Source organism: Thyridium curvatum, assembly GCF_004353045.1.
Source record: "Thyridium curvatum strain D216 chromosome Unknown NODE_33_length_396248_cov_80.180210, whole genome shotgun sequence".
Classification (NCBI taxonomy): domain Eukaryota; kingdom Fungi; phylum Ascomycota; class Sordariomycetes; order Thyridiales; family Thyridiaceae; genus Thyridium; species Thyridium curvatum.
In genome coordinates this window covers 217,300-229,747 of record NW_022156788.1, presented here as the reverse complement: position 1 = coordinate 229,747, position 12,448 = coordinate 217,300, and the positions used below count along the sequence as shown (strand labels likewise).

General features: G+C 57.0%; 4 protein-coding genes across 4 annotated transcripts; 1 reads left to right on the top strand and 3 right to left on the bottom strand.

Moving 5' to 3' along the window:
* Nucleotides 1–1,469: 1,469 nt before the first annotated feature.
* E0L32_006037 (uncharacterized protein) lies at nt 1,470–3,494 on the bottom strand (the record flags this gene model as incomplete). Its single annotated transcript, XM_031140626.1, has 1 exon — nt 1,470–3,494. The coding sequence occupies one exon, from the start codon at nt 3,492–3,494 to the stop codon at nt 1,470–1,472; it is 2,025 nt and encodes a 674-aa protein (XP_030995277.1).
* An 889-nt stretch (nt 3,495–4,383) lies between these two features.
* E0L32_006036 (uncharacterized protein) lies at nt 4,384–5,076 on the top strand (the record flags this gene model as incomplete). Its single annotated transcript, XM_031140625.1, has 1 exon — nt 4,384–5,076. One exon carries the CDS (start codon nt 4,384–4,386, stop codon nt 5,074–5,076), a length of 693 nt encoding a protein of 230 aa, XP_030995276.1.
* A 495-nt stretch (nt 5,077–5,571) lies between these two features.
* On the bottom strand, nt 5,572–6,057 carry E0L32_006035 (uncharacterized protein; the record flags this gene model as incomplete). The annotated part of the gene is made up of 2 exons (XM_031140623.1): nt 5,572–5,834; nt 5,928–6,057. The coding sequence occupies 2 exons, from the start codon at nt 6,055–6,057 to the stop codon at nt 5,572–5,574; spliced, it is 393 nt and encodes a 130-aa protein (XP_030995275.1).
* A 1,835-nt stretch (nt 6,058–7,892) lies between these two features.
* Nucleotides 7,893–10,736, bottom strand: E0L32_006034 (uncharacterized protein; the record flags this gene model as incomplete). The annotated part of the gene is made up of 2 exons (XM_031140622.1): nt 7,893–10,316; nt 10,398–10,736. The coding sequence occupies 2 exons, from the start codon at nt 10,734–10,736 to the stop codon at nt 7,893–7,895; spliced, it is 2,763 nt and encodes a 920-aa protein (XP_030995274.1).
* Between the last annotated feature and the right edge of the window lie 1,712 nt (nt 10,737–12,448).

Sequence of the window (12,448 nt, the reverse complement as noted above, 5' to 3'; positions counted from 1 at the left end):
ACAGACATTCAATTCAGTTGGACGTTCGGCACGGAAGATCCGGCTCCTATTCCACAAGATTTCAGAGGCCTGGACGCCCACACTGTTGATCTGTATTCTCAGAAAAGTGTCCAGATTAACCGTCTCAAGGCTTAGACTAATGAATTGAGGCCTGCTAGATGAAGAGCGATACCCAAAACCCCAAATCAGCTGTTCATAGACGTGACGACGCTTCGGGCAGGCCGTGAGGGAATTATACAACCACACAAAAGCGTCTTAAGGTGGAACAAGATAGCGTCCTTGTCGAGGACAATTACAATAATCACTATGAACTAAATGTTTATTACCACCTTCCCACTCCCCCCTTAATTGAAGCTACTAAGGCCCAGGTGACGATCGTGGGCACTCACGTGCCCGTGGAGAGCACCACGCGCGCTGTGAAGGATGTCGACCCCTTGATCCTCGTCTTCCAGGCGCCGCCGGGGTCCGCACACGCCGGACACGACGTAGTCCGAGTTTTCTCGATCGGATCCGACGCAGCTCGAGGTTCAGACCACACAGGTAGTCCATGCGGGCGCGACCGCGATCGGGGCCCTCCGGCGCGTCCGTCGCTTCCTCCGCCAGCAGCTCGTCGAGATTCTTACCCTTCGTGCACGCCGTCTTCATCGTGGACAACAACCTTGGCTGGGCGCCTGGTGCTGTCCCGACCGATCAGCTTCCGCTCATTACATGCCATCCCGTGCCGGCCGTCGCCTGCCCCTACCGAGAACTAGCGCGCAGAAAGCCATCCACGAAGTCACAGATCGTTGAAGCCTATATCGCCGCGGACTACCAAGATTTCTACGACGGAGCTAGATCCAATCCCAGCCATGGCGCTTTTGCTTGCGGCTCAAAACCACGCTCAGGGCCGGCGTCGAGCATTCCCTCGGTTATATTGTGCCGAAAACTCATCTCTCAGGGAGTCGGAAGAAATAATTTCTGGTCGGAATAGAGGTGACGATCCCGAAACATGGCACCCGATGCTGACGGTGCTCGACAAGGATATGGAGATCCCGGGATTCGGCTCTCAGTCTCTACAGGAGATTGACAGTTGGACGCATAATTAGGGTAGAAATCCATATCTTGACCAGTGGGGCACGGGTAAATCCGCAAGCCATGGCGCCTTTCTACATGTCAAAGGCAGGGTTGATCCATGTACCGGAAACCGTAAGAATCTCTGGATCTGGGCGAAGTGTATCAGGACTGGCCCTTATCTGAGTATTGAGGATTGCAAGATGCTTGGGCTCTCGCCGAATCCACATTGACCTCGTGGGGACTACCGTGGTGGTGGTCGAGGTCGAGCAGGTTGCAGTGGAAGATATAGATTAGAAGGAAATATAAGTTGTAGATAATAGAATGATGTCGATCACCCAATGTCTCTTTGCTCATGAGTTTTCATCCCCCTAGCCTAAACGCAGAATCTTTGTCCCTCTATTCCTCCAGCAAGTTGGTCAGACTATCATCAAGTCCACCTTCTCGTGCTTCCTGAGTTCCTCCGTAACTCTCGAGTCTATTGGGCGCGCATAGGAAATGTATCGATACATTCCTGCCCGAATATATTGCCCGTTTACCTCCGTCTTGTGCAGTATCAATCCGCCCTGTATTTCCCCGAACAGGTTCGAGTATTTTCCCACAGGCAACATCCACCAGCTTCCATTTTGCTTGCACTCAATACGCCCAACATCGAAATAGTACACAAGGCTTTGCAAGGAGTTTGTGCTGGTATAGACAGCCTCGATAGTGCTCGTAGGGAGCAACCAGCCTCGTAATTGAAGCGCATGTGACTGCGGAATGACGTGTATGTCCTCAAGATAATGGTCAGTGCAGACTTGCGAAGACTCCTGTCCCGGCATGGACATTATTGCGAATTGGATAGGTGAGTTGGCATTCAGCCAGCTCCAGCTCGGCGCCCGTGAATTTGAGACCGCTGGTGGTCCATTTTTGTTGCTCCCTTTGTCTTGAGGCAGATGCCATAATAGACCAAGCGGTAGGTCGTGTGAGAAGAGACCCGCGGCGTAAAAGCTCTTCGGGGCCAGCATGCCTAGCTTCTGTGCGATCCCTTCCAGGGCCATTGCTTTGTCCTTGTCAGGATAGGTGAGGTGGCATTCGGAATAGTAGGATACAATACTGAACCATTCTAATGAGATTTTCAATAGATACTCGGGGCTCGAAGGTTTGTTTCGGAAACGACTGTGTGAAAGCGTGAATGTTGTAGAACGTATGGAGAAGACAGACGGATTGTCACGGCCATCGTTCGCGGTGCGTGTGACCCCTGTAGGCTCGAGATTCTCCATGAAGTTCAAAGGACAGCATTCATTCGTCCTCCACCCGCTGCACTCCCAGTACATACGGTCCTGTGCAAAGTATAGGATTCGAGGAGACAGGTAGCGCTCTTGCAAAACCCAGCCTCGTGTCGCGAGTGGTCCCTTCCGCAGTGCTGAGGAATAGTCCTCTTCGAAGGTGACGAGATACCATTCGTAATTAGTCACCTCCAGATCCTCGCACCCGGGCGGTCTAGATGGCACATAAGCCTCGCTCAGACATGTGGGATTGCGGTCTCGAAACGCGCCCTCGTATGGACTCGCGGCGCAGTTGACGGAGATGTTGAGAAGACATCTAGAGTAGATGAGCCGCATCTCTTTGGTGTGGTCCAACCAGTCATCCTCCGAACGGGCGCCCGATTGCAGAATGCATAAGCTGTCTATCCATATGTACGGGATGCCGAGCCTCCGACAGAAGTCGATCACGTCGCGGAAACTCCGAGGCAACTCCTCCAGCAGTATTTGGGCATTGACAGCTGCGTCATGTGTTTTGGCGTTCAGGGTAAAGAATTCTTCCTTGCCCCAGCAGTGGCTCACGGCAACATACGGTTCGGAAACGGTTTGTTTGTCTCGCTCTACCACTTTAAGCCGACCGTCAGGAGCATGAACGTCAACGAGCCGTTTTGGTTGCCAATGGATATCTGCAGCAGAGTCATCCGTCTGGCCACAGATGGCGTGACTCTTAAGGCATCGGTCCAGCCAGGCCCGAGCAAGAGCAACATTCTCGTTGTGACCAGTACTAGTGGGAATGGTCCTCCGGGAGAACCTGTCCTCTCGGACTGTTGACGAAAACCCGTTCGTGATGTCCTGAGCCACCTGCTCTGCATACTGAAGGTAGTGTGGAGGTGATTCAAGATCCACGAGTCTCAATAGATGTACTTCAAGTTTACCTCGAGGATGTATGGTATCGTCTTCACCCTCCCAGCAGTGGAGCCGCAGGACCAAGCCATAAAGAGGATGCTGAACATAAATCGAGGTCCAATTTCCGAAAGACTTGAATTTGGTGATTGCTGTGAAGCAGATACGGCACCCATTTTTGGCAGCGCTTTCCACCTCCTCGCGCCATTTATGGTGAACGTATGTACGTCGATGTGTCAGGTCGGAGGCCTCTCGGGAACGGTGAAGGAATATGCTGATACATTTTGCGCAGAGCATTTTCCCTGAGAGCGAGTTTAATGCGGCGAGACGTTGGGACTCGGAAAAGTTTAAGGGGGGAGAAAAAGACTTGACCAGGCAGCCAGCGAGATGAGAGCCTTGAGCAGACGCGAGCTGACAAATGAAAATTGCCAAACGCCTCCAATGATCCTTGTATCGACAGATAGGCTGGTCGACTAACGGTATTCTGTACTGGAGCCACGTTCTCGTTTGGTCCAAAACCTCATGTACCTACTTGGGCAGACTAGCATCTGTTAATTCAGCTTTGTTCTCACAAGGGAATAGTTTCGAACCACATGCCCGCTTGTCAACCTTGGGATGTCTACGAGATCAGCTCCCGCAACGATCTTACAATCAGCTTTCCCATGCCGGCGATCTTGTTTTAATGGACCCTCCTGGCATGTCAGTCGATGATTTACACCCCGCAAATCGTTTTACCAACCTTCTTTTCTTGAAATTGAGAATGCTTCAGGGAAGGCAATGCACTCCAAATCGACTGCGACTTGGGCATCTCAGGAGAGCCCACTAAGGTTAGCGCAGCCTGTGCCCCGTTCCTGGTTTCTGCGGGGTGGCTGGGGACCTGGACCCCTGCCGGGACCACCACCCATGCTGCGACGACAATCCGCCAAGCCGTGATGCCAAAACCGGTTTGCTTCATTCTCGCCAACTTTGTTGGTCAAACATTGACGAGCTCAACCTTGGCCAAGGCCCATTGCGCCTACCGAGGAAGACCAGCGCTTCGCACAATATCAATTCGTCGCCTCGCATCATCCCAATGATGCGTAAAGTCGATTGCTCTATCCCTCTGGTCCCTTCAACATAATCAACCGAGAGTCCCGGCCTCCCATAAAGAAACATCAATCGCGTTCGCGAAAAAGCCTCTTACACCATGGCAGAACAGCACTCACTCCCGCGTAAACCCCTGCCAACCCACACCCTCGACTGGGAAACATCCAAACCTCGCCCCTCCAGCACCTCATTCCTCGCGCGCATCCTCCCCCGTCGCGGCAAAACCCCAGCAGTAGCAACAACAGCAGCCACCACTAGCAGTAGGACATCGTACCTAGACCGCGTCCTCCCCCCTCACAAGCGGTACCTCAACAGCCGCCTCTCCCGCCGCGCCTTCCTCGCCCTCCTCGCCGCCCTAGCCTTTCTCCTCCTCCTCGCCCTGATCCTCGGCCTCGCGCTCGGCCTGCGCAACCGCGGCAGCAGCCAGCCGCTGCCGCTGCCGGGCACGGGCATCACCTCGACGGGCGACCTGACCTACTACGACCCGGGGCTCGGCGCATGCGGCGCGACCAACTTCGTCAACGAGTCCATCGTCGCCGTGTCGCACACGCTGTTCGACGCCGCGGCGGGCCAGGCCGGCAGCGGGAGCAACCCCAACGCGAACCCGCTGTGCGGCAAGGTGATCCGCATCTCGTCGCGCGCGGCGGCGGGGGCGAACCGGAGCGTCGACGTGACGGTGCGGGACCGGTGCACGGGGTGCGCGGTGGCGGATCTGGATGTCACGGAGTCTGTGTTTGATCGGTTGGCTCAGAGGGCGGAGGGGAGGGTCAAGTGTAGCTGGGTTTGGGTGTGATGGATGTTTAGCTGGACGAATTTGGCGAATTGGAGTTTGGGAGCTTTGAACCTGTGTTGGATTGGAGACACCCTACCTGCTTTGGCGTTTTGTTTTCTGTACTGTAATAGTGGAGGGAGACCCGAGCTGGACTCTGGACTTGCTGGTAAGCTGTATTGCGAGCCTTGAGGAAGGCTGCGACAAGCCTTTTTGGACATGGCACAATGCACTGTATTGATCAAGAGCATTGACTCGAACGGGTCGTATTACTGAGCTATACGTATCATCAAATTTCACATCTCAACGTCTGGCCCAAACTCAGAACCAGATATATCAGCCCTTGCGAGCCTCAATCAAATTCTGAGATCTAGGCTCCAGCCAGTAACCGCAAGATTCCCGTCCTTTCTTTTTCTCCCTTCCATCATCTCATGACCATGGTATATCATCCCAGCAGCAGATATACACAACATCGCAAAGGTCTCATCCCCTCGTCACCCAGTGGAGCCAACTGGCACCTTAGATAGCCAGTCTCTCGACCTTCTCCTTGAGGCGCTTGATCTGGCCAGCCAGGTCCGAGGCCTCGTTGGTGGTGATGGTGGCCGCGATGACGGGGCGGGAGACACCGCACGCGCGGCCGAGCTGGAGCTTGCTTCCGAGAAAGACGTAGGGCACGTTCTTGTCCTCGCAGAGCAGGGGCAGGTGCAGCACGATGGACAGCGGGGTGGTGTCGGCGGCGAGGACGACGAGCTCGGCGGTGCCGCGGTTGAGGGACTTGGTCACTGCAGAAGAAAGGATCACATTGTTAGTTCCCATTCCATCGGTCGCGCATATTTTGCACAATAGTCAAGAGAAGGGGGTATGGATAGGCTTACCCTCGTTGGCACCCTTCTTGGCCTGGCGATAGTGGGTGGCCTGCTGGATGAGGTCCATGATCTCGGTCGAGAGGGCGGCGTCGGCCAGAGGCCAGGCGACGGAGCCCTGGGCGTCGGTGGTGGAAGTCATGGCTTTGGTTGATGATTTGTTGTAGGAGGAGGAGGTTTTGTCGTGTGCTGACTCGCCTCGTGGTTCACTGTCTCGGGTCGAATGGAGGACTCGCCGGTGAGGTTCACTGTCGCGTGGTTTGGAAGAGGTGGGAAGAGTTTTGACGGTGGAGTTTCTTGCTCTGGTTAAAGATTTTCATCTAGCTGGGTGGAAAACTTTATTGCGATAAGATAAGGCTGGCGTGTAGGCTGCATGTGGGGTTGACATGTCAAGGGCCCCGCTCTTTGTGTTGGTGGAGTTGCTTGCTGGAGCTTGATTCACAGTGCCGCTGAGTGCCTCCACTCGCTGCAGGCACCAAGACTGCTGTAGTGAAGACTGCTGTACAAGCACCTAGTGAACTGGACTTTTGGAGTTCAGTGGTTCTCATGGGCGTCACTTCAGAAGACAGTCCAAGATATCGTGTTATCAGACGCGAACAAGCGCTCTCATCAACATTGACGACTGCTCATACTCAACCAGGCACACACCTTGCCTTGCTCATTATATACAAAGACCCAATGCCTCCCGTTTGCAAAGTGTAGCTGATGACTTGAGGACGATGATGCTCCTCCCGCAGCGTTTCCCAAAAACACAAAAAAAACATGCATATCGCAACCTGACGAGTGAAAAAAAAAAAAGGAAAAAAAAGCCAAAGCAACAGACAATAACGCTCAAAACGCCCTCATAACATCATCATAGATGGTTTCCCCTGTGCCCTTTTCGATCATGAAATCGCGTCCCAGGTCTTTCCTTTGTCCCATTAAGAAGTAGTGACGCCCAGCACCCCAAGCACAAAGCAAGCAGGATCCCGTTTCGCTCCGATCTCTCTTTTCCCCAAGCCGTTGGAGGCAGGCCCTCTTTCTCCCAAGATGTGTTGTGTATACAGAAAAAGTCAACGGCCGCTTGATTGACCAGCCAGCCTCAAGGAACTTCAAAAAGAGATTCAAAACCCCAGTGACCAATGACTCTGGAGCACTCCTGTAGCACATCTCGCTTGTCTCATCCAGCTCGGGTCGCATCATAACCGTTCCCGGTATTCTCGACGCGCATTCAACAAGCTGGCAGACATCAAGCAGAGTACTTCAGGCTTTGGCTTCCTCCCAAAGGACCTGTGTCCCAAAAGCAAGGCTGTTGATCCGTTCATAGGATCCAAATCAGCACTGGAGACGACTGTCTGGAGGTGCCTCCCAAAGGGCAGAACGTATGAAACGCATGCGACCGACCGAGAGAAAAGAAACGACAGGACGAAGAAAGGAGAACCACTCGCTGGAACTAACAAGGGGCAGGGAAGCAAGCAAAACCAAAAAAATAAAGAAATGTGGCTCAACAATATCTCGTAAACGATTAAAAAGCAGATAGGGTAAAGCAAAGACATTGCGTGCCTGTAGCAAGGCGGACGCAATGTGAGGCGGAACCCATGCTCTCGTGGCCGCACGGCGGGTGCGGCCAGAGTCGAGCAGGGGAAAAAGTGAGGCGCTCTGAGTCGTACCAGAAGGAAATGAAACGCGAGAATTGCTCACAAAACTCCTCTCTTCTTCTTTATTTTTGTGTGTTTCTTTCATTTTTCCTTTCCTTTGAAATGATATTTCTTCAATATCTCTCAGCTGACTTCTTCTTGTACGAAGGCGCTGGGCTTGGACCGATCGCACTACCAAGACATTTCGTCCCCTAAATGCGACCGAAGCCAAACACCCCCGTACATTAGCACGCCATTCCAGGGAACGAAGCATCACTCATGCACAGGCACATTCCAGTACACTGAGGGCAAGGCAAGAACAAGACATGCAAGCAGGTCTGGCGGGCACGCAATCAGCGCTCTAGCACTGCGACGTCATGGGCTGCGGCTGGTGGAACGCCGCCGCCATGGAGAAGTCGAGCTCCGGGTGGTGCTCGTCGGCGCCGACGTACCCCATGGGCACCATGCCGGCCGTCGCAGGGCTCGTCACGAACTGCTGCGCCGGGTCGTGCGCGACGTACAGCTGCTGGTGCTGCTGGTGCTGCTGCTGCTGCGTGACCGTCCCGGCCGACGAGCACGTCGCGGTGTGCGGGCTGCCGCCGCCGCTGCCGCTGCCACCGCCGACGCCGTAGTGCTGCTGCACCTGGCCGAGGCTGTGGCAGAAGTCGGCCGAGCCGATCGGGAACCCGTTGTCCATGCATGTGAGATAGGTCGCCACGGCGGCGTGGCTGAAGTCCTCGAAGGAGGACGGGTCGACGCCGACGGCGCCGTAGGACGCGTCCATGCCGGCGTACGCGCTCATGTCGAAGCCGCCCTCTGCACCGCCCTCGCCGGGCGTGGTGGTCCCAACGGGCAGGCCGTCGATGATCTCGTCGCCGCCGTCCTCGGCGTCGTAGCACTGCTCCGTCAGCGCGCCCTCGGACCCGACGTCGACGAGGATCTCCTTCATCCAGTTCTTGAGCTCGTTCATCGGCGGCCAGTCGCCGCCGCCCTTGCCGCCGCGCTTCTCGTCTTGCGCCGCCGCAGCGGCGGCAGCGGCGGCGGCGGCAGCGGAGGACGACTCATCCTTGCCGCTGTTCTTCTTGCTACTGCCGCTGCCGCCGCCGTTGGCACTGCCGTTGTTGTTGTTGCCGCTCCGCGAGCGGCTCGGCTTGACCTTGAAGTGCGTGCGGCGCAGGTGCGCGGCGGCGTTGTAGTACGCGCCGTACTGCTTGCCCTGGGTGCACTGCTTGCACTTCTCGAGCGGGTTGACGGCCTGCACGGCCGTCGCGATGCCGTCGATCGCCGGGTCCCGGCAGACGAACTTTTTCACGAGGCCGCGGTGCTTGGCCTCGGTGTGCCGCCGCAGCTCGTGCTCGCCGCGGAACCCTTCCGGGTAGTCGTTGCACTGCAGGCACTTGACCTTGGGGTGCTTGGGCCGCTCGTACTTGGGCCGCGAGATGGCGGCCTTGCCGTTCTTGTTCGCCGCGTCTGCTGCTTCTGCTGCTGCAGCTGCCACCGCCGCCGCGGAGCCTGCATTGCCGTTACCGCTGCGGCTGCCGTTGCTTGCCTTGCTGTCCTTGCCGCTGCCGCCGGCGGGCCGGGGCTGGATGAGCAGCGCGCGCGAGGCGTTCTTGTTCTGCCGCGCGAGGGCCTCCTTGGCGCGCAGCTTGAGCGACTGGTTCGACCGGACGCTCGTGTTGGACACGGAGCGCTCCATGCCGGCGCCGCCACCACCACCGGGCAGGTGGAGCAGGTTGGACGACGACGACACGTCGGACTGGAAGCTGGCGGCCGAGTCGGAGCGCTCCATGGCCGACTGCTGGCTCAGCATGGCGGCGCTGGGCGCCGACGACGCGTACTCGTGCGGCTGGGGCTTGGGCAGGTTGGCCCCGACGCCGAGGATGTCCTGCTCGTTCTGGCTACGCCTGCTCTGGTGGTGGTGGTGGTGCTGCTGCTGCTGCTGCTGCTGCAGGTGGTGGTGGTGCTTGCCCAGCGGCGAGGACGACGAGACGTACTCGTACCCGGAGCTGGCCTGGCGGGAGAGCTGGCCCGGGCCCCCGGCGCCGGCCTGCTGCGTCGACGACGACTGCGACTGGATGCGCATCATGTCGATGGGCAGCTGGCCCGACAGCGAGACGTCGCCGTCCGAGTACATGTTGCTGTTGTTGCGGCTCATCGACGTCGCCAGCGTGGGCGCCTCGGTCAGCGACCCGCAGGTCGAGGCCATGGTCGGCGTGGCGGGCGCGAACTGGTGGTGGTACATGGACGCTTCAAAGGGCGAGAGGTGCTGCTGCTGTTGCTGTTGCGGGTGCTGGCTGAACTGTGCCGACGACGAGCAGGAGGAGGGGTCGTCGAGCTCGCCCCTCGACATGAGGAAGCTCGTGACGTCCATGCCCACGCCGTCGAGGCCCGGCTGCTCCGAGAGCGTGGACAGGCTGCTCTGCTGCGACTGCTGCTGTTGTTGCGACGACTGCTGCATGGCCTGGCTGAAGAGCATCTCCTGCGATATGGAGTCGCGGGCGGCGGGCGGCGGCTGCCAGTAGTCGACGGGGTTTACTACCGCGGGTGCCGCCGGCTCGGGTGCGTGGGAGGGCCCGTTCTGCAGCGGCGGGGTGATGGGGCCGGCGCCGGTGAAGGGGATGGTGGTGGTGGTACTAGCCGACACGGGATGTGACCTCGCGGACCGGCTGGAGCTCGACCTCGCCATCATGGTGGAGGGGCTGGTGCGGGCCGTCGTGCGTGGCGGCGGCTGCGCGATGGTCTTGGCTCGCTTCATGGGGTGGTGGTAGTCGTTCTTGCGATTCTAAAAGCAGCAGAACGAAACGAGGTTTGTGTCAGTGTCATCCCAAGTCTAGGAGGTAGAGGTGTCATCGCCACTACGAACCCCGGCAGGTGTGGTAGGTGTGACTCGAGGTGAGGGGTCTGGGTCTGTCCATGAAGGACGAGGGAGCTTTCTTACTTGTTGTTGCTGACCGTTGGTCTGCAGGGTGAGGCCGGCCGTGGCGGCCGTCCGCGGTGTTGAGTGCCGTCGGTGGGCATCTTGCTTGAGGGCGGGTGCGGTGTAGAGGGGCGAGGACGACAGCGACGATGACGATGCGTCGCAGCCACCCAGCTGGCCCGTGGCTCGGAGGCGCTCGAGCTCTTCCTTGAGCCGCTGGGCCTCACTGGTTCTCTGTCGCAGGGCCTCTTCTAAACGCTGGATCTTGCTCGCCTGTTGGCTCATACTGGGCTTCTTTTAAGGATGACTCCGAGTGACACCAAAGCTTGCTCGTTTGGCCGTGCGTGCGTGGGTGCGTGAGCGGTGGTAGCAAACGGCAGATTTGACTAAACGGCGGGCGGGGCGGAGAGGAAGAGGAGAATCACTGTCTATTCAGAGATGGAATGACTAAAGTGCAGCCTCGTTTTTCTGGTTTTGCTTTCTTGTATAAGAGAGTACAAGAGAGAGAGGGAAGATGGAGCTTGTTTGCTCTGCTCCGATTTGCTTTGCTGCCCAGGCACCGGCTGGTCAAACAGGAGTAACCTAGCTAACTAGGACTAGGAGGAGTGAGATTGGAGAAGTGTCGTTGTACGTGTGCGTACGTGCGTGCGTGTGAATGGGGAGGGAGGGCCGGTGGAAGAGTATTCGACCAAGCTAAGGATTATTGGGGGATGACGGTGATGGGGTAAGAAAAAAGAATGAAGCAAAACGAAACAGATCGTCGGCTTTCTACGACAGCAATGGACAATTGTTGAACAATAAGAGGGAGGGGAAAGAGGGGTTTCAGGGAAGGGAAAGGGGAGAGGGAAGGATGAAGCTTTGGGAAGAGGGAGGCGGTGGCCATATATCAACCTATCATCAACGCAAGGCTTTGGGCACGGTGGTGTTGGAAACGTCTCTTTTGGAGAGTGAAGGTAGCGACGTTAGTGGAGGATGAAGACAAGAGAAGGATGGGGACAGACAGGGGGCATGGGTGTGACGGTGGAGGTGGGTGGGTGTGCGTGTGTGAGTCTCTTCTTCAAGGTGGGTGGGTTGCGGCGGCGGCGGGCGGCGGTGGGATTCCAGGCGAGTGTTCGATGTAGATCGCCCATCCCAGTCTTCCAGTGGCACGACAAATTGGATAGCAAAGTCCTTGCAGGTGGACACGGGAGCGGATGTCTGTTGTCAGTCAGGCCAATCCGTCCTCCCTCGTGGTGGGCAAAAGGCCAAGCTCGAGCTAGGCCGGTCTGGAAGGGTGTGGTGGAGGGAAGGTCGACGATGATGATGATGCTGCTGCCAGTGATGATGCTGCTGGACTGGGAGGACAGGGGTGGGAGGGGGGTGTGTATGCAGATACTCCTCGTACGTGAGTACCTAGAATGCATATGGAGAGAGAGAGAGAGAGAGAGAGAGAGAGAGAGAGAGAGAGATGCACGGGCAGATCAGAGTAAGAGACAGAGCAGAGAGACACGCAGATACGCACCGGACAGGCCTTGAAGAGAAGCCTACCTACATTAACTCAGAGTACGTACACCGAGCGAGAGGGAACACGGCACTGTGACAAGACCAGGACAGAGTGGAATACCTTCAGACACAGGCAGAGAGGCCAGGCGTGGGACAGGGAACAGGGGGGTAAGATTGGCGGGTGTGGATGGGTGTGGATGGGTGTGGATGTGTTGTTCAAGGATCGTTTTTTCTTCTTCTTTCGTTTCCACCGTCTTCCTCTTGGCTATTCTTCTCTCTCAACGGCCAGGGATCGGGTCGATGGTGTGTGTGTGCCACCAGAGCCTTCTGGACCTCCTGATCAGCGCTCCACCATGGCTGGTCCGGCGGTGTCACTTTTTCTGGAGAACAATTAGTTCACTAATGGGCTCTGACGATGCGCTGTGACCCGCAGCAGACCAGACCGGGGGTGGGAAAAACGCCAATCAGTGGGATCATCAGGGAGGGTCAGCATGCGTTCCGATTAGCGGTTCCTC